Genomic DNA, 23,302 nt, shown 5'->3' on the forward strand with positions numbered 1-23,302 from the left:
TTTATTTTTATTTTTTTTATTATCTTTCTAGCTATCATTATGTATACATATCGTTGCATTTGAACAACTTTATTGTTGATAATAGAGGTAATCTATTGGTTTTGTTCATGATCAATAGCGCTTTTTCTATTGTTATTTGAATTGCTCCAGTTTTAGTGTAAAAATGCTCATTGTCATTACTATATTATTTATTTCACTAACTGCTTATTTGCTATCACATTTACGATCATATTTGTACATATTATGTATGTGCTGGTGTTGTTCTATTGTTGTTGTTGTTATTGTTTTGTTTGCTGTTGTTGTTTTTGTCTCTCTGTCTAATCCCCCTCTTATCCCCACAATTTCCCCCTCTGTCTTCCTTTTTTTCTCTTTCTATCCCCTCCTGCTCCGGCCCGGCTGCACCAAATGATAATATAAATACATTTAATAAAGTCACATTCAAATAAGACAACAAGAGAAGTATCCTACACTCCTCTTTTGTAAAGTAAATCTGAACAGCCGATATGGGCATCTTCATCAACTATATGATTTGCCCGAGAAGCTGGACAGGACAAAAAAAAGAAAGCTTTATTGAGCCAAGATACATAATTTACTTTAAAAAAAAGTGTGCTTTGTCTTCTGTTACATGAGTAACATAATGACAAAAGTGGATAAACGGGTTATTTATGTACTTTCTGCCAGATAGTGGAAGAACCTTGAATTGTTCTGCATTTATATACCGTGGGTGCACAAACATCTGAAAATGTTGAATATGCCAATGGGCCTCAGGCCGAAAACTAAAATTTTTAGGCATGGAACACAAATAGCCGAAATGTAAATTGTAAAGTTCCTTTAGTTAGTACAAATAACATAAATAGATGACAACTCCATCCATCCATCTATCTCAGTGGTTCTTAACCTGGGTTCGATCGAACTCTAGGGCAGGGGGCGGGAACCTTTTTGGCTGAGAGAGCCATGAAAGCCAAATATTTCAAAATGTATTTCTGTGAGAACCATATAATCTTTTTTTTAAACACTGAATACATCTAAATGCGTGCATTTTTAAGACCAACATTTTTACAGTATAATAAGTCTTATTCTTTTTAAAAATCGTTAAAAAAAAAAAAAAAGGTAAATGGTCGTACTTGTATAGCGCTTTTCTACCCCTTTTTAAGGAGCCCAAAGCGCTTTGACACTATTTCCACATTCACCCATTCACACACACATTCACAAACTGATGGCGGGAGCTGCCATGCAAGGCGCTAACCAGGGCCCATTAAGAGCAAGGGTGAAATGTCTTGCTCAAGGACACAACGGACGTGACGAAAATGGTAGAAGGTGGGGATAGAACCAGTAACCCTCAGATTGCTGGCACGGCCATTGTCCCAACTTCGCCACGCTGTCCCCAAGATAATAACATTGTTATTCTAAAGCTAACCAATAATAAATATGGTACTTCTTACAATTAAAGCGACTTCTTGAACAGGTGCGATAGAAAATGGATGGTTGCACAAAAATGCATGAGTGTTTTATAATTTGAACGTTATTTTTAACACTGTGATTACCGGCGGAATTATTAATTACTTATCGTGTTAAGCAATGTCAGCTAAGATTTATCTGAGAGCCAGACTCAGTCATCAAAAGAGCCAGATCTGGCTCTAGTGCCATAGGTTCCCTACCCCTGCCCTAGGGGTTCGGTGAGTCGGCCTCAGGGGCTCAGTGGAGCCTCCGCCGCGGTGGTCAAGCCACACCCGACTCATTGAGTACTTAAAAACTTCTCCCTATCGGCATATTACGGATACGGCAACAGCAGAAGTCAAACTGACTTGCAGGTGTGTAATTTGTTATGAGTTCATACACTGTGTTGGTTTTGTTCTTTGAATAAGGTGATGTTCATGCACGGTTTATATCATGTAGCAGTAAAAAAAATCATATAACTTTGTCTTGAATTTGAAAAAAAAATTTTTTTTCAGAGTTCGGTGAATGCGCATATGAAGCTGATGGGGTTCAGTACCTCCAACAAGGTTAAGAACCACTGATCTATCTTCTTCCGCTTATCCAAGGTCGGGTTGCGGGGACCACAGCCTAAGCAGGGAAGCCCAGACTTCCCTCTCCCCAGCCATTTCGTCCAGCTCCTCCCGGGGGATCCCGAGGCGTTCCCAGGCCAGCTGGGAGACATAATCCTCCCAACGTGTCCTGGGTCTTCCCCGTGGCCTCCTACCGGTCGGACGTGCTCGGAACACCTCCTTAGGGAGGCATTCGGGTGGCATCCTGACCAGATGCCCGAGCCACCTCATCTGGCTCCTCTCGATGTGGAGGAGCAGCAGCTTTAGTTTGAGCTCCTCCCGGATGGCAGAGCTTCTCACCCTATCTCCAAGGTAGAGCCCCGCCCTCCCAGTGGTGGAAGCTCATTTTGGCTGCTTGTACCCGTGATCTTGTCCTTTCGGTCATAACCCAAAGCTCATGACTATAGGTGAGGATGGGAACGTAGATCGACCGGTAAATTTAGAGCTTTGCCTTCCGGCTCAGGTCCTTCTTCACCACAACGGATCGATAACACGTCCGCATTACTGAAGATGCCGCACTGATCCGCCTGTCGACCTCACCATCCACTCTTCCCTCACCCGTGAACAAGATTCCGAGGTACTTGAACTCCTCCACTTGGGGCTAGATCTCCTCCCCAACCCAGAGATGGCACTCCACCATTTTCTGGGCGAAAACCATGGACTCTGACCTGGAGGTGCTGATTCTCATCCCAGTCGCTTAGCACTCGGCTGCGAACCGATCCAGTGAGAGCTGAAGATCTTGGCCAGATGAAGGCATCAGGACCACATCATCTGCAAAAAGCAGAGACCTAATCCTCATGCCACCACACCAGATACCCTCAACACCCTGACTGTGCCTAGAAATAAAAATAAAAATAAAAAAATTAACAGAATCGGTGAGAAAGGGCATCCTTGGCGCAGTCCAAAACCCTCACTGGAAACGTGTCCGACTTAATGCCGGCAATACGGACCAAGCTCTGACACTGATTGTACAGGGAGCGGACCGCCACAATCAGACAGTATTTTACCCCATACTCTCTGAGCACTCCCCACAGGGCTTCCTAAGGGACACGGTCTAATGCCTTCTCCAAGTCCACAAAGCACATGTAGACTGGTTGGGTAAACTCCCATGCACCCTCAAGGACCTTGCCGAGAGTATAGAGCTGGTCCACAGTTCCACGACCAGGACGAAAACCACACTGTTCCTCCTGAATCCGAAGTTTGACTATCCGGCGTTGTCTCCTCTCCAGTACACCTGAATAGACCTTACCGGCAAGGCTGAGCTGTGTGATCCCACGATAGATGGAACACACCCTCCGGTTCCCTTTCTTAAAGAGCGGAACCACCACCCCGGTCTGCCAATCCAGAGGTACCGCCCCCGATGTCTACACAATGTTGCAAAGTCTTATCATCCAAGACAGCCCCACAGCATCCAGAGCGTTAAGGAACTCTGGGAGGATCTCATCCAACCCCGGGGCCTTGCTGCCGAGGAGCTTTTTAACTACCTCAGCAACCTCAGTCCCAGAAATAGGAGAGCCCACCACAGATTCCCCAGGCACTGCTTCCTCATAGGCAGATGTGTTGGTAGGATTGAGGAGGTCTTCGAAGTATTCCCTCCACCAACCCCCAATGTCCGCAGTCAAGGAGCAACATATGTTGCCATCCAAGCAATGTTATCATGTACGCCCCTGCTTATTTCAGCAAGACAATGCCAAGCCACTTGTTACAACAACTTGGCTTTGTAATAAAGGAGTGCGGGTACTAGACTGGCCTGCCGGTAGTCCAGACTTGTCTCGCATTGAAAATGTGTTGCGCATTATGAAACGTAAAACACCACAATGGAAACCCCAGACTGTTGAACAATTTAAGCTTTACATCAAGCAAGAATGGGAAATAATTCCACCTGAAAAGCTTAAAATTTGTTCTCCTCAGTTCCCAAACGTTTATTCAGTGTTGTTAAAAGGAAAGGCCCTGTAACACAGTGGTAAAAATGTCCCTGTGCCAACTTTTTTGCACTGTGTTGCTGGCATTAAATTTTAAGTTCATGATTATTTTCAAATAATAGTTTCTCAGTTAAATATCTTGCCATTGCAATCTATTCAATTGAATATAAGTTGAAAAGGATTTGCAAATCATTGTATTCTGTCTTTATTTACGAATTACACAACGTGCCAACTTCACTGGTTTTGGGTTTTGTAGTTAGCCTTGGGACATGTTGTCAATGATTTTGTGAGCTTTATGCATATCCCGATAGAAGTTTTTCACTTCAGATACAATACCAAAATTATTATGAATATTGGTTTATGCATACTTTTATTATTTTGTAGTGTGCCATCTATCCATCCATTTTCTACCGCTTATTCTCTTTGGGGTTGCGGGGGGCGGCTACAATCGGGCGGAAGGCGATGTACACCTTGGACAAGTCGCCATCTCATCGCAGGGCTATTTTGTAGTGTGGAATGTTAGAAAATGCTTTACCAAGTGAAATTAGTCAAAAAGACCACAATATGAAAGTCCCTAACATATTTATTAGTAACGAATGGACTTATGCAGTCATTAAGTTGACGTGTGATGACACCTAGTGGCCAAAATTATTCCTGAAGTTAAGATCATGGCGCAGTGAGTCAGATGATGTGGACACGTTTGTTACTGGGTGCTTTCTAATACACTTCCGCTTTGGAGACGTCTTATCTGTATGTGATATACAACTATAAATATTTGATACTTGTTTATATTGACAAATGTCGGTTTTAGACTGTAGTATTGTTCAATTAAGGACACTTATTACTTATGTTTAGCTTGCGTGCTATTATGTACGTAACTGTTGCATAGCTGCTAGCTTCTAGTAGCCTATAGCATGTAATGTTTACCTTTTGTAAATTACTTTACTGAAATAAAATAACCTTGTGTGCTAATTGGAGGATATTTAACTTGTTGTCCAGCTTTGCAGAAGTAAACACGCTGCAGAACTGCTTGTATCAGAACTTATCTCGGAAATTTTAGATGCAACCCAAAATCATCTGAAACTATTTTTTTTCGCTTTTAGCAGACTGATATGCAAAATCAATATCGGATCGGGGCACGACCAGTGAGCTTGAAAAAGGTCAGTAGGAATATGTATTACATGTGGGAACCCACACAAACTAAACGACTCTACAAGCCAAATTTAGCCCTCGGCCCTCACTTAGGGCATGTCTGAACTATACTATACGTCATGATTAGGAATGTTGCGTTCAGGGTTTTATGCTACCAATTTGATACGATCATCCATGAGTGAGATGGGCCGATACCAATACTGATACCGATCACATGTCTTACCTGTCCATTTTCCAATGTATTTAAGGTGAGTGCTATTGGCAGTTTAACCAGATCAACACAATATTTAAACTAGTTACTTATTCTCTTTTAGTACACACAACTGTAGTACACAATAACTAAACAAAAGCTACTATCTACTAGTCATTTAAATCATTTTACTTGGCCCTCAAAATCCTCTTGTGTCCAGAGAATTATTGCATGAGTTTGTAAATATTAACAAAAACGACAACTACAATTAATTTTGAAGAAATAATGCAGTATATTTCTAATTACTCCAGTATTAATCATATACTGATTCTACCCTTGGTATAGACACCACCAATTTATGTATCGATCCGCCCTCTTACATGTTGTGGACTGACTGTGGCAATGCTGACACACCGACAGTTGTTAAATATTTTTTTTTCGAAACTCTTATTAATCTAATTGTTAACTTACTGTTAACTGCTCACTTTTCGCTGTAACATGTTCCATCTACACTTACTAAACTTTACCATTCCAGGATCTGTTATGTCAGGCCTGACACTATTTTGTATTTTAGTGTACTCTTCCGGCATCATGGGTCAGTGCATGTGCCTCACAATACGAAAGTCCTGGGTTCGATCCCCGGGCTCAGGGTCTTTCTGTGTGGAGTTTGCATGTTTTCCCTGTGACTGCGTGGGTACCCTCTGGGTAGTCCGGTTTCCTCCCACCTCCAAAGACATGCACCTGGGGATAGGTTGTTTGGCAACACTAAATATGCCCTAGTGTGTGAATGTGAGTGTGAATGTTGTCTGTCTATCTATGTTGGCCCTGTTATGAGGTGGTGACTTGTTCAGGGCGTACCCCGCCATCCGCCCGAATACAGCTTAGAAAGGCTCCAGCACCCTCTGCGACCCCAAAAAGGACAATCGGTAGAAAATGGATGGATGGAGGGATGGGTATTCTCTTTCTTGATTTCCTGTTTAGCGCTCTTGTTTTGGTTCCAATTCCGGTCTGACTCCCGGAGCGCTCTTTTCCTCACTTATCCCTGATTGACTACCTAAACACACCTGTTCCTTGTTGCTCATCAGGCATCTTTTTATGCCAGCCTTGCCCTCCAGTCAGGGCTGGAGGACTGCTAGATTTATGCTAACTGTTTATGCTTTGTAATTGTTCACTTTGTTATGCTGCTTGCTTATTTGCTGTAATGGAGGTGAATAGTTAGCTTAAGGGTGCGGCTTTAGGGTAGGGGGTAAGTGCATGTGCCTCACAATACGAAGGTCCCAAGTAGTCCTGGGTTCAATCCCGGGCTCGGGATCTTTCTGTGTGGAGTTTGCATGTTCTCCCCGTGACTGCGTGGGTTCCCTCCGGGTACTCCGGCTTCCTCCCACCTCCAAAAATATGCACCTGGCTGGTTGATTGGCAACATTAAAATTGGCTCTAGTGTGTGAATGTGAGTGTGAATGTTGTCTGTCCCTGCAATGAGATAGTGTACCCCACCTTCCGCCCGAATGCAGCTGAGCTATGCTCCAGCACCCCCCGCTACCCATAAAAGGGACACGCGGTAGAAAATGGATGGATGGGTGCGGCTTTAAAAGGCATCATGTACTTTTTCATAAAAATCGTCTTATACTGATGTGTGGCCGGTCGATCTGCACATATTGAGTCGCTAACAGAGAGATTAAGGTGTATGTTTTTAATGAATAAATTATAGACATCAAAACTATACTTATTTATTTGTCACATAAACCTTAGGCTTAATTTAGGCAGATAAGAAACATAAGTACTAACTCAAAATCCCATAAGAAGGGACAAACAAATAAATGTACATCCAATTATTTTGTGCTAAAATAAACTAAATTAATAATGGATATGTTTCTCAACTAAGCTGTCAATAAAATGAAAGTGTAAATGAATATACAGCTTCACGACTTTAGTCATATTTTTAGCTCTTAAGACACTTCTCTATGTTTTGTTTGATACCATCATTACTGCCACAAGTGGTGGAAAACTGTATAGCGGATTACCGCAGCGGCCCCTACGGATCACAGCTTGTAAACAGATATTTTTGTTTTGCCCTCTAGGGGGCGCTCGTAAACCAACAGTGGCCCTATGGTTAAGAAACACTAATTTGAATAATTGACAGAGCTCCCAGTATGATAGATAGATAGATAGATAGATAGGTAGATAGATAGATAGATAGATAGATAGATAGTACTTTATTTATTCCTTCAGGAGAGTTCCTTCAGGAAAATTAAAATTTTCAGCACAATCCCATTCAAGATCAGACAAATATTACAGGGAGACAGAACAGGATCGCTGACGGGTCTGCCGGCTTGCAGCGCCCCTTACAAAAAAGATGAGATACAGGTAAACAAGGGGGGGAGATTAAAATAAAATAAATCGGTCTAAGCCTGGGTCCTGGAGAGGGGATCCAGACTGAAACCAGATGTTGTGAAGTAAACAATTTTATAGATTTATTTTTTTAAAACATAATTTTCAATGAGTTGGTGAAATGTCCACTAAGGTGGACAGCAAGTTCTAGTTGATTGAACAAAATATAAGAAAACATAGAATACCATTTTTTAACCGCAACAACGTGTGTTTTAATGATCTTTAACAAATATGATCACATATTTTAACATATTCCAATACTGTTTAATGCATTGCCAAAATATCGAGCCTCTTGACTTTAAAAATAAATTAATGAATAAAACAGAACTAGTGTCCAGTAAGTATCGTTAAATTCTGTAAAAACGACTATATGAAGTTACATTTTGAGAACATAAATGAAATGATCGGCAGTCAAAAGGTAACTGCTGATGAAGTGTTTTTAAAAACAGCAAATACTATACATGGCAGCTCAAATTACAGCATGATATCCATTGTTAACAGAAATGTTAACAATGTTATAAATGGGTTATAAATGGGTTGTACTTGTATAGCGCTTTTCTACCTTCAAGGTACTCAAAGCGCTTTGACACTACTTCCACATATACCCATTCACACACACATTCACACACTGATGGAGGGAGCTGCCATGCAAGGCGCCAACCAGCACCCATCAGGAGCAAGGGTGAATTGTCTTGCTCAGGACACAACGGACGTGACGAGGTTGGTACTAGGTGGGATTTGAACCAGGGCCCCTCGGGTTGCGCACGGCCACTCTCCCACTGCGCCACGCCGTCCTCCTTAGTTGTTGCCCTCATAATTTTATATGTCAAAGGGTGTCCTAGAATCCAAGATATTGAGCCATCTTGATTTTCAGAAGGTTTTTTGTTTTGCACTCACAACAGCACACCAATGGGTGTCAGTGTACGGCATGACACTCTAGTAGTGTTCACTGATGCACAACTAGGACATACAGAAACAGCTTTTGAATAGCTGCCTGCTGAAGTGTCAACTTTGCATTAAAGCATTAAAAGCTGACTTGTTATGTTGGATTTCATTAGCTTTTGCAGGCGTTCCTAAAATGCTGTGTGTATTTGTGTCAGTGACCTCCTCCACCAAATTGCAGACTCAGTGTTCCATAAAATGGAATTCCAAACTTGACAAACCATATGACAGGAACCACAAACCTCACCCTCATGTCGCCCTTTGACCCTTCTTTATACAGGAGTAATAAAGATGAGCAGTGGAAGGGTTTTGAAGGTGCAAAATGGAGCCGGTGAGACTTGTGCGGGCTGTTTTGACTTTAGTTGTTATTTTCACCGGTCATTGTGGCCTCAACGTCGCAGCAGGTGAGTCCACACAATGTGTTCACCAGTGAATTGAATCCGTTGGGGTATTTCTTGGTTTGAATTGTGCATAGAAAAGCTTCCACTAAAACCTAAATATGTTTTTAAACCAGGGATGTCAAACTCCTTTTCATTGAGGGCCACGTCGCACTTGATTATGCATTTGATTATTGCCTATATTTTTTATGTACACTATAAAATGATCAATAGATTTGACAGTAAAAACAGCTACTTTTATGATAAAATAGAAATGAACTGTAAAACAAAAAATTTAACCGTTTTACTGTAATGCACTGTAAAGTAAGGGTTGTAGATTTTATGGGAAAACAACTGGCAGCTTAGTCACTAAAATTTTACAATGAACATTGCAGTGGTACCGTTTTGCCATTTCATGTAAAAATGACCATAGATTTTACGATAAAAAACAACTGGCAAACACGGTCACTAGATTTTATTTTTTTTACTGTGGTATTGTCTTTTACTACATATTACTGCAAATGGAAAAATAGTGCCACTGTTATTTCTATTCTGGTAACTGAGCTGCCAGTTTTTTACCATGCAAAAAAAAAATGTGACACTGTTTTTCCATTTCCAGTAATACACTGTAAAAACAACCCTCGATTTTACGGGAAAAGTTCAGTCAATTTAATTTTACCGTAAAAAAAAAAAATGGTAGTTATTTTTCTAATTTACACTATTATGCAATACAAAAACTAAAAAATAAAGAACTTACATTTTACCATCAACTCTATTTTATTTTTACAGTGTAAAATTTGATGGAGACCTTGCTTTGAAATAATAAGTTAATCAGATATTTAAGTATCTATTTTTATTTTTGACAGAATAATTGCTTAGAAAGTATGATAAAGTAATACTTGGTGCAATATTTGATACTATTAGAATTTAAAAAGGTGTGCAATTTCATGCAGTACATGTATATTTGTCTGTCAAAATGTAAAAAACTAAGTACTTTAGGGATAGATATTATTTCCGAATAATGTGGCGGGCCAGATCTGGCCACTGGGCCTTGAGTTCGACACCTGTGTTTTAAACTATCTAAAAATGCTCACATTCTTCTCACAGCTATTGTTTAAAAGTGTTCTCTTTTAAACAACGCAGCAGTATTTCTTCTGCTTTTTTAAAGGACGCAGCAAGTGCTAAGGCGATTGTGATCTTGAGGAAGATTTGATATCTTGTTTTAATGATATACATAAAGTTGCTTATGTCATTTGACTCCATGCAGGGCCCACGCTGAAAATGGACCAAGCTCTGTTAATGTTTTATAACCAGCTGCCCCACGACGTGGAGGTCTTGTACACTTCAGATTATTGCTACAAGGTAAACAATGTCTCCTATCATTGATGCACAAACATTTCATTTAAAACACAAAAACAAATAATGAATACATAATTTTACTCAGTCATATTTTTTCATTGTCTCTGAACTCAGCTGATGAGGTTTGTAACATTTATAATTATCAATCAATCCTGCTCTTGATGTCACAAAATATATTACTTTTTTGTTCGTTTTAAATACAATAAGTTGTTTGTATCATACATCAGTGTTTGTTAACCATCGTTGGAGGGCCTGACAAAAATATCTGTTTTTCAGCTTTGGTCAAGAAGAGCCGCAGCAGTACTTAGTTGTAACAAACTTTTCCACCACTTGTTGTAGTAATGACAATGTTAAAGTCATAGAGAAGTTTCTTAAGCGCAAAAAGTGGTGAAGATGTATTTTTGCACTTAAATTTAATTGACAGTTTATTTAAATAACACATATATATAACTTATATTTATTATTTGTTATTTACTCGTAATGTATTTGTTTTTGCACTGCGTAATTATATATATATTTATCTATTTATTATTTCCATTCATCCATTTTCTACCGCGTGTCCCTATTGTTTATTCATTATAATTTTTTATGAGTCCCTTATTTTCTGTGATTTGGTGGCGACTTGTCCAGGGTATACCCCGCCTACCGCCCGAATGCAGCGGAGATAGGCTCCGGCGACCCCCCGCGGTAGAAAATGGATGGATGGATGGAGTCCCTTATTTTGCAGCATATTTCATTAGTAATTATTTTTGTTATCAGCCAGTTGCATATGCTTTGACAAAGTTGTAAACTGTAAGTATGTTAGATATAATTATCCATCCATCCATCCATTTTCTACCGTTTATTCCCTTTGTGGTCGTGGGGGGCGCTGGTGCCTATCTCAGCTACAATCGGGTGGAAGGCGGGGTACACCTTGGACAAGTCGCAATCTCATCAACTGAATTTGCATTAAATCAGGTTGTTTTAGCTAATAATCATGCTGCAAGTTCTAGCATGTTGCATTCAATGTTTATTCCCATTAATTCTCGTTAATTCCCATGGAAAGTTTCCAACTTTGAATATTCCCGGAATTTGGCAACCCTATTGCTTGCTGAGTGATCATATTTGCATCTTCTTCCAGTTTTGTGGGTGTTCTAATAATCATCTTATATTCTGCATATGCATGAAGACAGATACGCGAAATGTATTCCTCACTTCAGAGACGCAATATTTTGTGCACAAGTTTAGTAGATCAGCTTTGCTTGTGCTATCAATTTTGGATATGTTTTAGTACACGGAAACCTTTAGTATATCAGGCCTTATGTGTCCCGTATACATAGTCATGCATGTCATTGGAATATTATAGTATATCTCAGCACTTTGGACATAACTGAGTGTGCTTCTTCCCTGAATTATTTCACTTTTGCACTCTGCCAAAAAATAAGTGTATGATGTGAATTTAAGGAGCGACATTTCCTCCAAAATGGCTGAGGTATTGATAAGCTTATACTTTAACACTTAGGTGTTTTTAGTTTTTTATTTTACAGTTGATTACTGTGCTTTAAATTATTATAGAAATTACCTGGATCCTTTAGAACACAGGTGCTGGATCTGGCTTGCCGCATCATTTTGCGTGGCCCGTGAAAGCCTGGGAATAATCTGTGTCAATAAAGTACTTCATCTTTCTTACTATATGTACAGTATTTGGTCTTTCACTTTTGACAGAACAATTGCATGTATTGCATGCAATTACATATATTTAATTTTTTTTCATTATCTGATCATGCAACAATTTTTGTACGATCATCTATTCCAAACATTTTGTGATGATCTGTCACATTGCGTTCTCGTTATGCTTCCTTAGCTCGTGCATTTCCTGTGTAGCGCTCTTATTTTTAGTTCCTTTTCCTGCTTGTCTCCCTGAGCGCTCTCTACCCTCACCTGCTGCTGATTGGCAGCCTTGCCACACCTAGTCGTGATTGTCAATCAGCCTGCTTTTATTGCCTGCCTCGCCCTCCAGTCAGGGCTCGAGGATTGTTAAATGTTACTAACTCAGTTTGCTCTAGGCTGCTTATGTTTTCTTGCACTTTCCTGCTGCACCTCCTTGTGAGGATTAAAAAACTCACCCCTGTACGGCTACTACCACAGCCATGCGAGTACCTGACACATTTATTTGTTAAAATGAATATACATATTTAAATATCTGCTGATCAGTTGACTTATGAAATAAAATCACGTTTTTCATCAATTTGTATATTAAATAATTAAATATAATTATATTATTGTTATTTTATAACATCATCATGGGGCTTATTATACATTTCTATTCAAATGCATTTACTGTTACAAGCCGCTCTCTGAGGGCAGCCATAAATGCAATCAGGCCCTCGATGAAAACAAGTTTGACGATGTTATATCTCACCATCATCATCATGTGCAATTTTGGCATAATGTCCCTGCTTTCACTTTTCAGTGTGTGTACCAGCCTCTGATCCAAGTGAAAGCCAACCACAAAAACGTATCTGCAGTCATCAGCACCAAGTTCACTCTGAGCATGCGACTAGAATCGCACAAGGGCATCGAAACTCTTTGCAGGTAAATATGTTTAAATACCACAACTCCATTCGCAACCAGCTAATTTGTTTGCATAGTTCCAAATGAACTCTGCCTGAGATTCCTGAGACACCAGAGGAGTGTTAGGTTATTCACAGGATGGGGGGAGTCCTTCTGGCTTACTAGAGCTGAATGATGGTCTTTTTAAAGGTATTTTGACCAGAAGCCTTTTGGGGTTAATCACAACTGACATTCTAATATTGTTGAAATAGGTTATTACATTGTCATGTACAAATCAAACCTCGCAGAACAGTACAGTTGTCACAAAGAATCTGTCCTGGCGGATAAGAAGACCCGTCATTTGGGGGTCACCCATAAACATGGTGGTAGAGAGATCAGGTGTCGCATAAAAAGTAAGCCCTCTTAGAGGTATGGACTTGGGCTTCCTTGATCAATATAGAGGTCTCTAACCAGTCTATACTGCTATTGATTCCTTTTACCCTTTACAAAAAAGATTCCGTGTGGTAGCCAACATGTCATCCCAATACTGGATCAATGTATGTGAGCATGTAATGCATGTTTTGTGGAGAGAATAAATGGTTGCACTGATGTTTGATGGGCACTAGGTGGCAGTCGTGCACTTCACACACAAACAAACACAGTGAGTGACATGTTAAAAGAGGCAAACACTTGTTTTTATATAAAGCCTATTTTCCACCTATGTCACAAACTATCAGTACCCATAAGGTCCAGATGACCCCAATTTCACTAACAAGTTTTTTTGATGTATATTTTAATCCTGAAAATTAATCCGGAGCCATTTCCCATATAATCAATTACTTTTTTGATCCGCAGACTCGATATGCCACCTCCTCTTAGTGTGACCTCATCGAAAGAACTGCAGCCCATTTCCTTGCATAGTCAGTGTGGATAAAAGCATATAAGATATTTTGATCACTTAATTCAACGGTCTGCAACTTTCATTTCTGGAGCCACATGACGGCCCGTACGTTTGACACCACTGCTTTGGACCCACATGAGGCTCTAGAGCAGGGGTGTCAAACTTACGGGCCAGATCAGGCCCACAACAGGTTTTATCCGGCCCACGGGATGAGTTTGCTAAGTATAAAATGAGCCGAAATTTTTGAATGATAGAAACTGCTGTTCTAAATGTTTCCGCTAGATGTCACAATATCAATTCTTTGTTTCTTTGTAGATGATGCTACATGTGTAAAAAATATAAAAAAAAACCTCATGATGTTAGTGCTCCAGTCGAGAAAAAGGAGCAAACTACATAAATAACATCCTGTTATTTGATTTTGGTATATTTTTTTATCTTGATGGATTGATTAACATTATCACATAATTTATTCAAAACGTTTAAATAACAACAAATAAAGATAGAATACTATTCACCGCAGCCTGTAAGTGTAAAAAAACCCCCCCAAAAAACGATATGATTTGTACATTTTCAGAATGTGCTTTTTCTATTTTTAAACAAAGAAAACAATCTGAATTTGGCTTTATTTTTAACTTATCGTGCTGTGATTTTACCAGTCTGGCCCTCTTCGGAGTAAATTTTTCTCCATGTGGCCCCCGATCTAAAATGAGTTTAACACCTCTGCTCTATAGCCTGCTACAAACGATTGTTGTTGTGGCTACCTCAGATTTTTTTTTTTAAATGCCGGAGTGAGAAATTTGCATTTTAAAAAGATTTCTTTAATTTCCGACTGTCTGTGAATGCAGACAGGCTGAGTCCTAAGGCGCAAGGAAGGCAAGTAAAAGAGACTGGAAGCCTATGTGTTCAGTTCAGCTTCTCGAGTGTTCACACTCTTTGGGTAAGCTAACCATAAATACTGTACTTGCCAAAAGAGAAAAGGAAAAATAATTTAATTTCACTTATGCAGTTAGCAGTTCTTGTAAAATAAAATGAAAAAAGATGAACACTTTTAGAAGTTTATTAGCTGTGTTACTTTTTGCGGCTCTATACTATTTTTCTTCAGTGGGATATGCTACGAAATGGCTTTGTATTTGTGTCTTAATGTTGAGGTTTCAAATGTCTCCCTCTTTTTTTTTTTTAAATGTCTCTTTTGATAATAAGGTCCCTGATGACTTCAAATTGTATGTGGATAACATTATAAGTTAAACATCTTGATGAATACATCAGTAGAAGAGGATGCAAAACAGAATACTTACATTCCTTTTATTTTGTTTTTCGGTCTGCTCTTCTTTCTCTGTTTTCTCTCAGGTTCTGACTTAGTCATTTTCCTCTGGAGGGTGCAACTGAATTTTGAGATCACATGTTGCTTAAGTCTTTTGAAAATTGTTTCCATTCAAATTCAGACCAAAAGCCTTCTTCGAAGTTAGAATCATTAAAAAAAACTCCCGCAAATTACACTACTCTTGCCGTCCCATTTTGGTGAGTGAGTTTGACTGGAAAGGTCTATACTTTCCTCAAATTACCATTATTTGGAAACCTATGCTGGCTGACACCTTATTTACAAACCCCGTTTCCATATGAGTTGGGAAATTGTGTTAGATCTAAATAAAAACGAAATACAATGATTTGCAAATATTTTTCAACCCATATTCAGTTGAATGCACTATAAAGACAATATTTTTGATGTTCAAACTCATAAACTTTATTTTTTTTTGCAAATAATAATTAACTTAGAATTTCTTGGCTGCAATATGTGCCAAAGTAGTTTGGAAAGGGCATGTTCACCACTGTGTTACATCACCTTTTCTTTTAACAACACTCAATAAACGTTTGGGAACTGAGGAAACTAATTGTTGGAGCTTTGAAAGTGGAATTCTTTCTCATTCTTGTTTTATGTAGAGCTTCAGTCGTTCAACAGTCCGGGGTCTCCGCTGTCGTATTTTACGCTTCATAATGCGCCACACATTTTCGATGGGAGACAGGTCTGGACTGCAGGCGACCCAGGAAAGTACCCGCACTCTTTTACTACGATACCACGCTGTTGTAACACGTGGCTTGGCATTGTCTTGCTGAAATAAGCAGGGGCGTCCATGATAACGTTACTTGGATGACAACATATGTTGCTCCAAAACCTGTATGGACCAAATAGCATTAATGGTGCCTTCACAGATGTGTAAGTTACCCATGCCTTGGGCACTAATACACCCCCATACCATCACAGATGCAGGCTTTTGAACTTTGCGCCTATAACAATCCGGATGGTTATTTTCCTCTTTGTTCCGGAGGACACCACGTCCACAGTTTCCAAATGTAATTTGAAATGTGGACTCGTCAGACCACAAAACACTTTTCCACTTTGCATCAGTCCATGTTAGATGAGCTCGGGCTCAGCGAAGCCAGCGGTGTTCCTTGGTGTTGTTGATAAATGGCTTTGGCTTTGCATAGCAGAGTTTTAACTTGCACTTACAGATGTAGCAACACACTCTAGTTACTGACAGTGGTTTTATGAAGTGTTCCTAAGCCCATGTGGTGATATCCTTTACCCACTGATGTCGTTTTTGATGCAGTACCGCCTGAGTGAGCAAATGTCCTTAATATCATCGCTTACGTGCAGTGATTCCACCAGATTCTCTGAACCTTTTGATGATTTTACGGACCGTAGATGGTAAAATCCCTAAGTTCCTTGCAATAGCTCGTTGAGAAAAGTTGTTCTAAATTTGTTCGACAATTTGCTTACAAAGTGGTGACCCTCGCCCCATCCTTGTTTGTGAATTACTTAGCATTTCATGGGAGCTGTTTTTTTACCCAATCATGGCACCCACCTGTTCCCAATTAGCCTGCACACCTGTGGGATGTTCCAAATAAGTGTTTGATGAGTATTCTCAACTTGATCAGTATTTATTGCCACCTTTCCCAACTTATTTGTCACGTGTTGCTGGCATTAAATTCTAAAGTTAATGATTATTTGCACACAAAAAATGTTTATAAGTTTGAACATCAAATATGTTGTCTTTGTAGCATATTCAACAACTGAATATGGGTTGGAAATCATTTGCAAATCATTGTATTCCATTTATATTTACATCTAACACAATTTCCCAATTCATATAGAAACGGGGTTTGTAGTTGTATTACTACAAAATGCAACAATGCATCTGGCACATAATTGATAATTTCTTCAAATGATGTGCAAAATTGACATGATTTGGGATGAAGATGCTACTATAATACATATAAGGCCTGCCTTACTACAGGTTTACATGTATTGAAACACACGCAAACTTGATAGCACATGCAACGTTGATCTACTAAAGTTGTGCACAGAGGATTGTGTCAGTTAAGTAAGCAGAACAAGGAGCATATCTATTTAGCGTGTCTGTCTTCAATGATATGCAGAATATTTGCTGATGATCAGAGCACCCACAATACTGTGAGGAGAAAATGTGGATATAATTGTTTAGCACACGCAATGTAATTTATCAAGATCAAAACTCAACTGCGTGAGCTGTTTTAGCGTCTTTATTTGGTATGTCAAGAAAGGAATGTACAAACTGGCAGTTGCGCAGAAATAGCTGTGAGAAAGAAAACAATCGTGCTGCAGGACAGACCAACGTATGCTTGTCAACATATATGTGTGAGAGTTAGTTTGTGACGAACCCCAAGATGCAGAGAAGGGGGGAAGCATTTTGCAGGAAAACATGATTGTGAAGGACTCCAGCCGTCAACTTGTGGGTTGCATGGACCTTTTAGGAAGGACATCGCTGAGCAGGTTTGACTCTTGTTTATTATTTTTTTCGGGACAGCATGGCGCAGAGGGTCCCTGATTCAATCCCCCCTTAGTATCAGCCTCGTCACGTCCGTTGTGTCCTGAGCTAGACACTTCACCCTTGCTCCTGATGGGTGCTGGTTAGCGCCTTGCATGGCAGCTCCCTCCATCAGTGTGTGAACGTGTGTGTGAATGGGTAAATGTGGAAGTAGTGTCAAAGCGCTTTGAGTACCTTGTAGGTAGAAAAGCGCTATACAAATACAACCCATAATAAACGATGCTTTTCATTGCTGCCTCCTCCACTGCTCGTCTCGGCTGGTTTTTCGGCTGCCGGTGACGTCGTCTTACCCTAGGGCTCATTCTCTGATCGCTTGCATTTTTTTGGTTGCTTCCCTCGTGCTGCACTTCTACGGACACTCCACCTCTCTTTTTTCCGCTCTTTCCTCCTTCTCCGCTCTTAAAGGCTGTGAGGAGATAGGCATATTGAGCACCGGTGTGTGTCTCACGCACCTGACTTTGATTGTTGCAACATCGCTCCAGGCACGCGCCGCCTCTTTGTTCCGCTGCATACTACGCCACCTGGCCGCCATCTTGAGCCGGGCATAAGCGAGCCCCGCCTTGCCGTCGGGCCGTCGGCGCCGTCTCTCCACAATGATTTAATTTAAATAATAGAACAAGAACAAACAAACAAAAGGGTACTAACACAAAGCGCGCACGAGGCGCATAACAAACTAAGGGAGCTAGCATGGGAGCTAGAAAACAAAAAGGAACTTAACATGGAATCTAGCAAGAATCGAGCAGGAAACAGAAGTCGTACAGGTAATATAAAAACAAACTTGGAAGCAGGAAACCAAAGGCAGTAAGCTTAAAACCGCAATCAAACATAGCTTACCGCAACGCTGCATAGACAAGAAAAGATACGACACGACACGACAGGTAGCAACGACAAGAGCGACATCGGCATGACAATAATCCAGCCCTGACTGGAAGACAAAGCAGGTACAAATAGGAGCGGGCTGGTTGACAACAGGTGTGGCCAGGTGCCAATCAGCCGCATCTGAGTGGAAACAAAGCACTCAGGGTGACAAACAGGAAGCTAAACCCAAATAAGAGTGCTGACAGGAACTAAGGACAGGAAATACTAAACACACAGGAAAAACTAAAACACAAACAAACTGTCAGTGGCAAGCCTGACAGTAGCCCCCCCCCCCCTCTCATTATGGATACCAGACATTTTACAAACCCCCCATCCCGTAGAAAAAACAAACAGTCTAAAGTCAAGGGAGGGTGGAGGGAGGACAAGGCGGTGGGCCGCCAGGCCAAGTGTCCCCGCACCCAGCGGGGAAGAGTCTAGTGGCGATGGAGGATAGAACGCCGCTGTAATTTGCGAGGCGGTCGCCCATGAAACGCCCACCTCTGTGGCCAACAAGAGTATGGTGGCTCCCCCTGCTGCTGGCCCACCGGAGAGGATGGTAACGCCCCCTGCTGCTGGCCCACCGGACAGGATGGTGGCTCCCCCTGCTGCTGGCCCACCGGAGAGGATGGTGACGCCCCCTGCTGCTGGTCCACCTGAGAGGATGATGGTGGCGCCCCCTGCAGCTGGCCCACTAGAGAGGATGGTGGTGGCGGCCCCTGCTGCTGGCCCACCGGAGAAGATGGTGGTGGCGCCCTCTACTGCTGGCCCACCGGAGAGGATGGTGGTGGCGCCCCCTGCTGCTGGCCCACCAGAGAAGATGGTGGCGCCCCCTGCTGCTGGCCCACCGGAGTGTGTGGTGGGGTCTGCTGGCCCACCAGAGTGCGTGGTGGAGTCTGTTGGCCCACCGGAGTGCGTGGTGGAGTCTGCTGGCCCACTGGAGTGGGTGGTGGAGTCTGCTGGCTCACCGGAGTGCGTGGTGGAGTCTGCTGGCCCACCGGAGTGCCTGGTGGAATCTGCTGGTCCACCGGAGTGCGTGGTGACGTCTGCTGGCCCACCGGCGTGCGTGGTGGAGTCTACTGGCCCACCGGAGTGCTGGGTGGCGTCTGTTGGCCCACCGGAGTGCGTGGTGGCGTCTGCTGACTCACTGGAGTGCGTGGTGGAGTCTGCTGGCTCACCGGCGTGCATGGTGGAGTCTGTTGGCCCACCGGAGTGCGTGGTGGTGTCTGCTGACCCACCGGAGTGCGTGGTGGCGTCTGCTGGCCCACCGGAGTGCGTGGTGGCGCCGTAACTTGCAGACCCTCCGGAAATGATGGCGCCGTAGGTTGCAGACCCACCGGAGGTGATGGCGTTGTAGGTTGCAGACCCCCCGGAGATGATGGTGGCGTCTGCCGGCCCACCAAAGATGATGGCGCCGTCTGTTGCAGACCAACAGGGACTCGAAGTAGCTGTGCCTCCCCATCTGCACAGCTACTGATAGCCCCCCCACCCTCAAGGGACGGATCCAAGACGTCCCCAGATAGGCCCACAGACAACAGGGGTGGGTGGGAGAGGGCTTGAAAAGCGGCCAAACTTCCTTTTAAATTAGCCATTAGTTTTAACGCTAATTTAAGCCTCTCTGCCATAGATATCTCTGCGGGGTTCGAATTTGTCTGGATTATTCTGTCAGAGTTAGTGTAGACGAACACCAATATGCAGAGAAGGAGGGAGGCATTTTGCAGGAAAACATGATTTAATTTAAATAATACAACAAGAACAAACAAAAGGGTACTAACACAAAGCGTGCACGAGGCGGATAACAAACTAAGGGAGGTAGCATGGGAGCTAGAAAACAAAAAGGTACTTAGCATGGAAGCTAGCAAGAATCGAGCATGAAAGAGAAGTCGTACAGGTAATATAAAAACAAACTTGGAAGCAGGGAACAAAAGGCAGTAAGCTAAACACCTCAATCAAACGTAGCTTACCGCAACGCTGCATAGACAAGACAAGATACGACACGACACGAGAGGTAGTAACGACATGAGCGACATCGGCATGACAATAATCCAGCCCTGACTGGAAGACAAAGCAGGTACAAATAGTAGCGGGCAGATTGACAACAGGTGTGGCCAGGTGCCAATCAGCCGCAGTTTAGGGGAAACAAAACACTCAGGGAGACAAACAGGAAGCTTAACCAAAATAAGAGTGCTGACAGGAATTAAGGACAGGAAATACTAAACACACAGAGGAAAAACTAAAACACAAACAAACTGTCAGTGGCAAGCTGACAATATGGACTGTCAAAAATACAAATATTAGACGTATTGTCTATTCAGCAATATAATTTTCAAATTTTATAGTTGCTGAAGAAGGAGTCCTATCGGGTCCTTTTGGCTCATAGGACTCCGGAGGCAGTGGACAGGTACCGACAGGCCAAGCGGTGTGCAGCTTCAGCGGTCGCGGAGGCAAAAACTCGGACATGGGAAGAGTTCGGGGAAGCTATGGAAAACGACTTCCGGACGGCTTCGAAGCGATTCTGGACCACCGTCCGCCGCCTCAGGAAGGGGAAGCAGTGCACTATCAACACCGTGTATGGTGCGGATGGTGTTCTGCTGACCTCGACTGCGGATGTTGTGGACAGGTGGAAGGAATACTTCGAAGACCTCCTCAATCCCACCAACACGTCTTCCTATGAGGAAGCAGTGCCTGGGGAATCTGTGGTGGACTCTCCTATTTCTGGGGCTGAGGTCGCTGAGGTAGTTAAAAAGCTCCTCGGTGGCAAGGCCCCAGGGGTGGACGAGATCCGCCCGGAGTTCCTTAAGGCTCTGGATGCTGTGGGGCTGTCTTGGTTGACAAGACTTTGCAGCATCGCGTGGACATCGGGGGCGGTACCTCTGGATTGGCAGACCGGGGTGGTGGTTCCTCTCTTTAAGAAGGGGGACCGGAGGGTGTGTTCCAACTATCGTGGGATCACACTCCTCAGCCTTCCCGGTAAGGTTTATTCAGGTGTACTGGAGAGGAGGCTACGTCGGATAGTCGAACCTCGGATTCAGGAGGAACAGTGTGGTTTTCGTCCTGGTCGTGGAACTGTGGACCAGCTCTATACTCTCGGCAGGGTTCTTGAGGGTGCATGGGAGTTTGCCCAACCAGTCTACATGTGCTTTGTGGACTTGGAGAAGGCATTCGACCGTGTCCCTCGGGAAGTCCTGTGGGGAGTGCTCAGAGAGTATGGGGTATCGGACTGTCTTATTGTGGCGGTCCGTTCCCTGTACGATCAGTGCCAGAGCTTGGTCCGCATTGCCGGCAGTAAGTCGAACACATTTCCAGTGAGGGTTGGACTCCGCCAAGGCTGTCCTTTGTCACCGATTCTGTTCATAACTTTTATGGACAGAATTTCTAGGCGCAGTCAAGGCGTTGAGGGGTTCCGGTTTGGTAACCGCAGGATTAGGTCTCTGCTTTTTGCAGATGATGTGGTCCTGATGCCTTCATCTGACCGGGATCTTCAGCTCTCGCTGGATCGGTTCGCAGCCGAGTGTGAAGCGACCGGAATGAGAATCAGCAACTCCAAGTCTGAGTCCATGGTTCTCGCCCGGAAAAGGGTGGAGTGCCATCTCCGGGTTGGGGAGGAGACCCTGCCCCAAGTGGAGGAGTTCAAGTACCTAGGAGTCTTGTTCACGAGTGAGGGAAGAGTGGATCGTGAGATCAACAGGCGGATCGGTGCGGCGTCTTCAGTTATGCGGACGTTGCACCGGTCCGTTGTGGTGAAGAAGGAGCTCAGCCGGAAGGCAAAGCTCTCAATTTACCGGTCGATCTACGTTCCCATCCTCACCTATGGTCATGAGCTTTGGGTCATGACCGAAAGGATAAGATCACGGGTACAAGCGGCCGAAATGAGTTTCCTCCGCCGTGTGGCGGGGCTCTCCCTTAGAGATAGGGTGAGAAGCTCTGCCATCCGGGAGGAACTCAAAGTAAAGCCGCTGCTCCTTCACATCGAGAGGAGCCAGATGAGGTGGTTCGGGCATCTGGTCAGGATGCCACCCGAACGCCTCCCTAGGGAGGTGTTTAGGGCACGTCCAACTGGTTGGAGGCCACGGGGAAGACCCAGGACACGTTGGGAGACTATGTCTCCCGGCTGGCCTGGGAACGCCTTGGGATCCCCCGGGAAGAGCTAGACGAAGTGGCTCGGGAGAGGGAAGTCTGGGTTTCCCTGCTTAGGCTGTTGCCCCCGCGACCCGACCTCGGATAAGCGGAAGATGATGGATGGATGGATGGATGGATGGATGGATGACTTAACAATAACAAACGGTAAATATATAAAAAGTTCTTTAACCGTCACTGGTGCGGCAACAAAAATGTGATACAGACAAAAAGTGCCCCATTTACACACACATCACAGGAGAGAAAAGGAAGTCGGTAAAATAAGAGCAAATTGCCACAGCTAATTTACGGGGCTGATAAAAACAAAAATAAATTGATGCGTTTTGGTGTTTGCACACATTTTCTTTTTTTAATGACGTTCGTTTTTTTTCATATACGGACATACACTATATGAAAACTTATTGCAGTATGCATTTTTTTTTGCCTCTGGAGCCAGGGGCGTCACTAGACCTAATACTGTACTGGGGCACAAATAATTCATGTGAGCGTGCAAAGCCCGCAAGCAAAAACATTTTTAGCACTTATTTATCATAAAAAATACATAAATAGTGCTTTAAACTATGAAATCATATCAGATTATGTTGTATGGATCTTTGATTAACCACCTGAAATTAACTAATGCATTTGACCAACTTGTGC

The 23,302-nt window shown here is 42.8% G+C and overlaps 1 protein-coding gene across 4 annotated transcripts in view; it reads left to right on the forward strand.

The window, feature by feature from the left end:
• si:dkey-192p21.6 (uncharacterized protein LOC565246 homolog) overlaps positions 1-23,302 on the forward strand; it is a 105,925-nt gene that overhangs the window by 4,949 nt on the left and 77,674 nt on the right. For 2 of the 4 annotated variants that reach the window (XM_061910806.1, XM_061910808.1), the window contains exons 2-3: positions 10,284-10,378; positions 12,828-12,949. In XM_061910806.1, coding sequence (XP_061766790.1) covers positions 10,284-10,378; positions 12,828-12,949 — 217 coding nt within the window. Of the gene's footprint in view, positions 1-8,923; positions 9,044-10,283; positions 10,379-12,827; positions 12,950-23,302 lie in introns of those variants that run through there. The other 2 variants (XM_061910805.1, XM_061910809.1) reach the window with 2 other exon arrangements.

The sequence above is a fragment of the Nerophis ophidion genome, linkage group LG09 (assembly GCF_033978795.1).
Source record: "Nerophis ophidion isolate RoL-2023_Sa linkage group LG09, RoL_Noph_v1.0, whole genome shotgun sequence".
In the NCBI taxonomy this organism is placed as follows: Eukaryota; Metazoa; Chordata; class Actinopteri; order Syngnathiformes; family Syngnathidae; genus Nerophis; species Nerophis ophidion.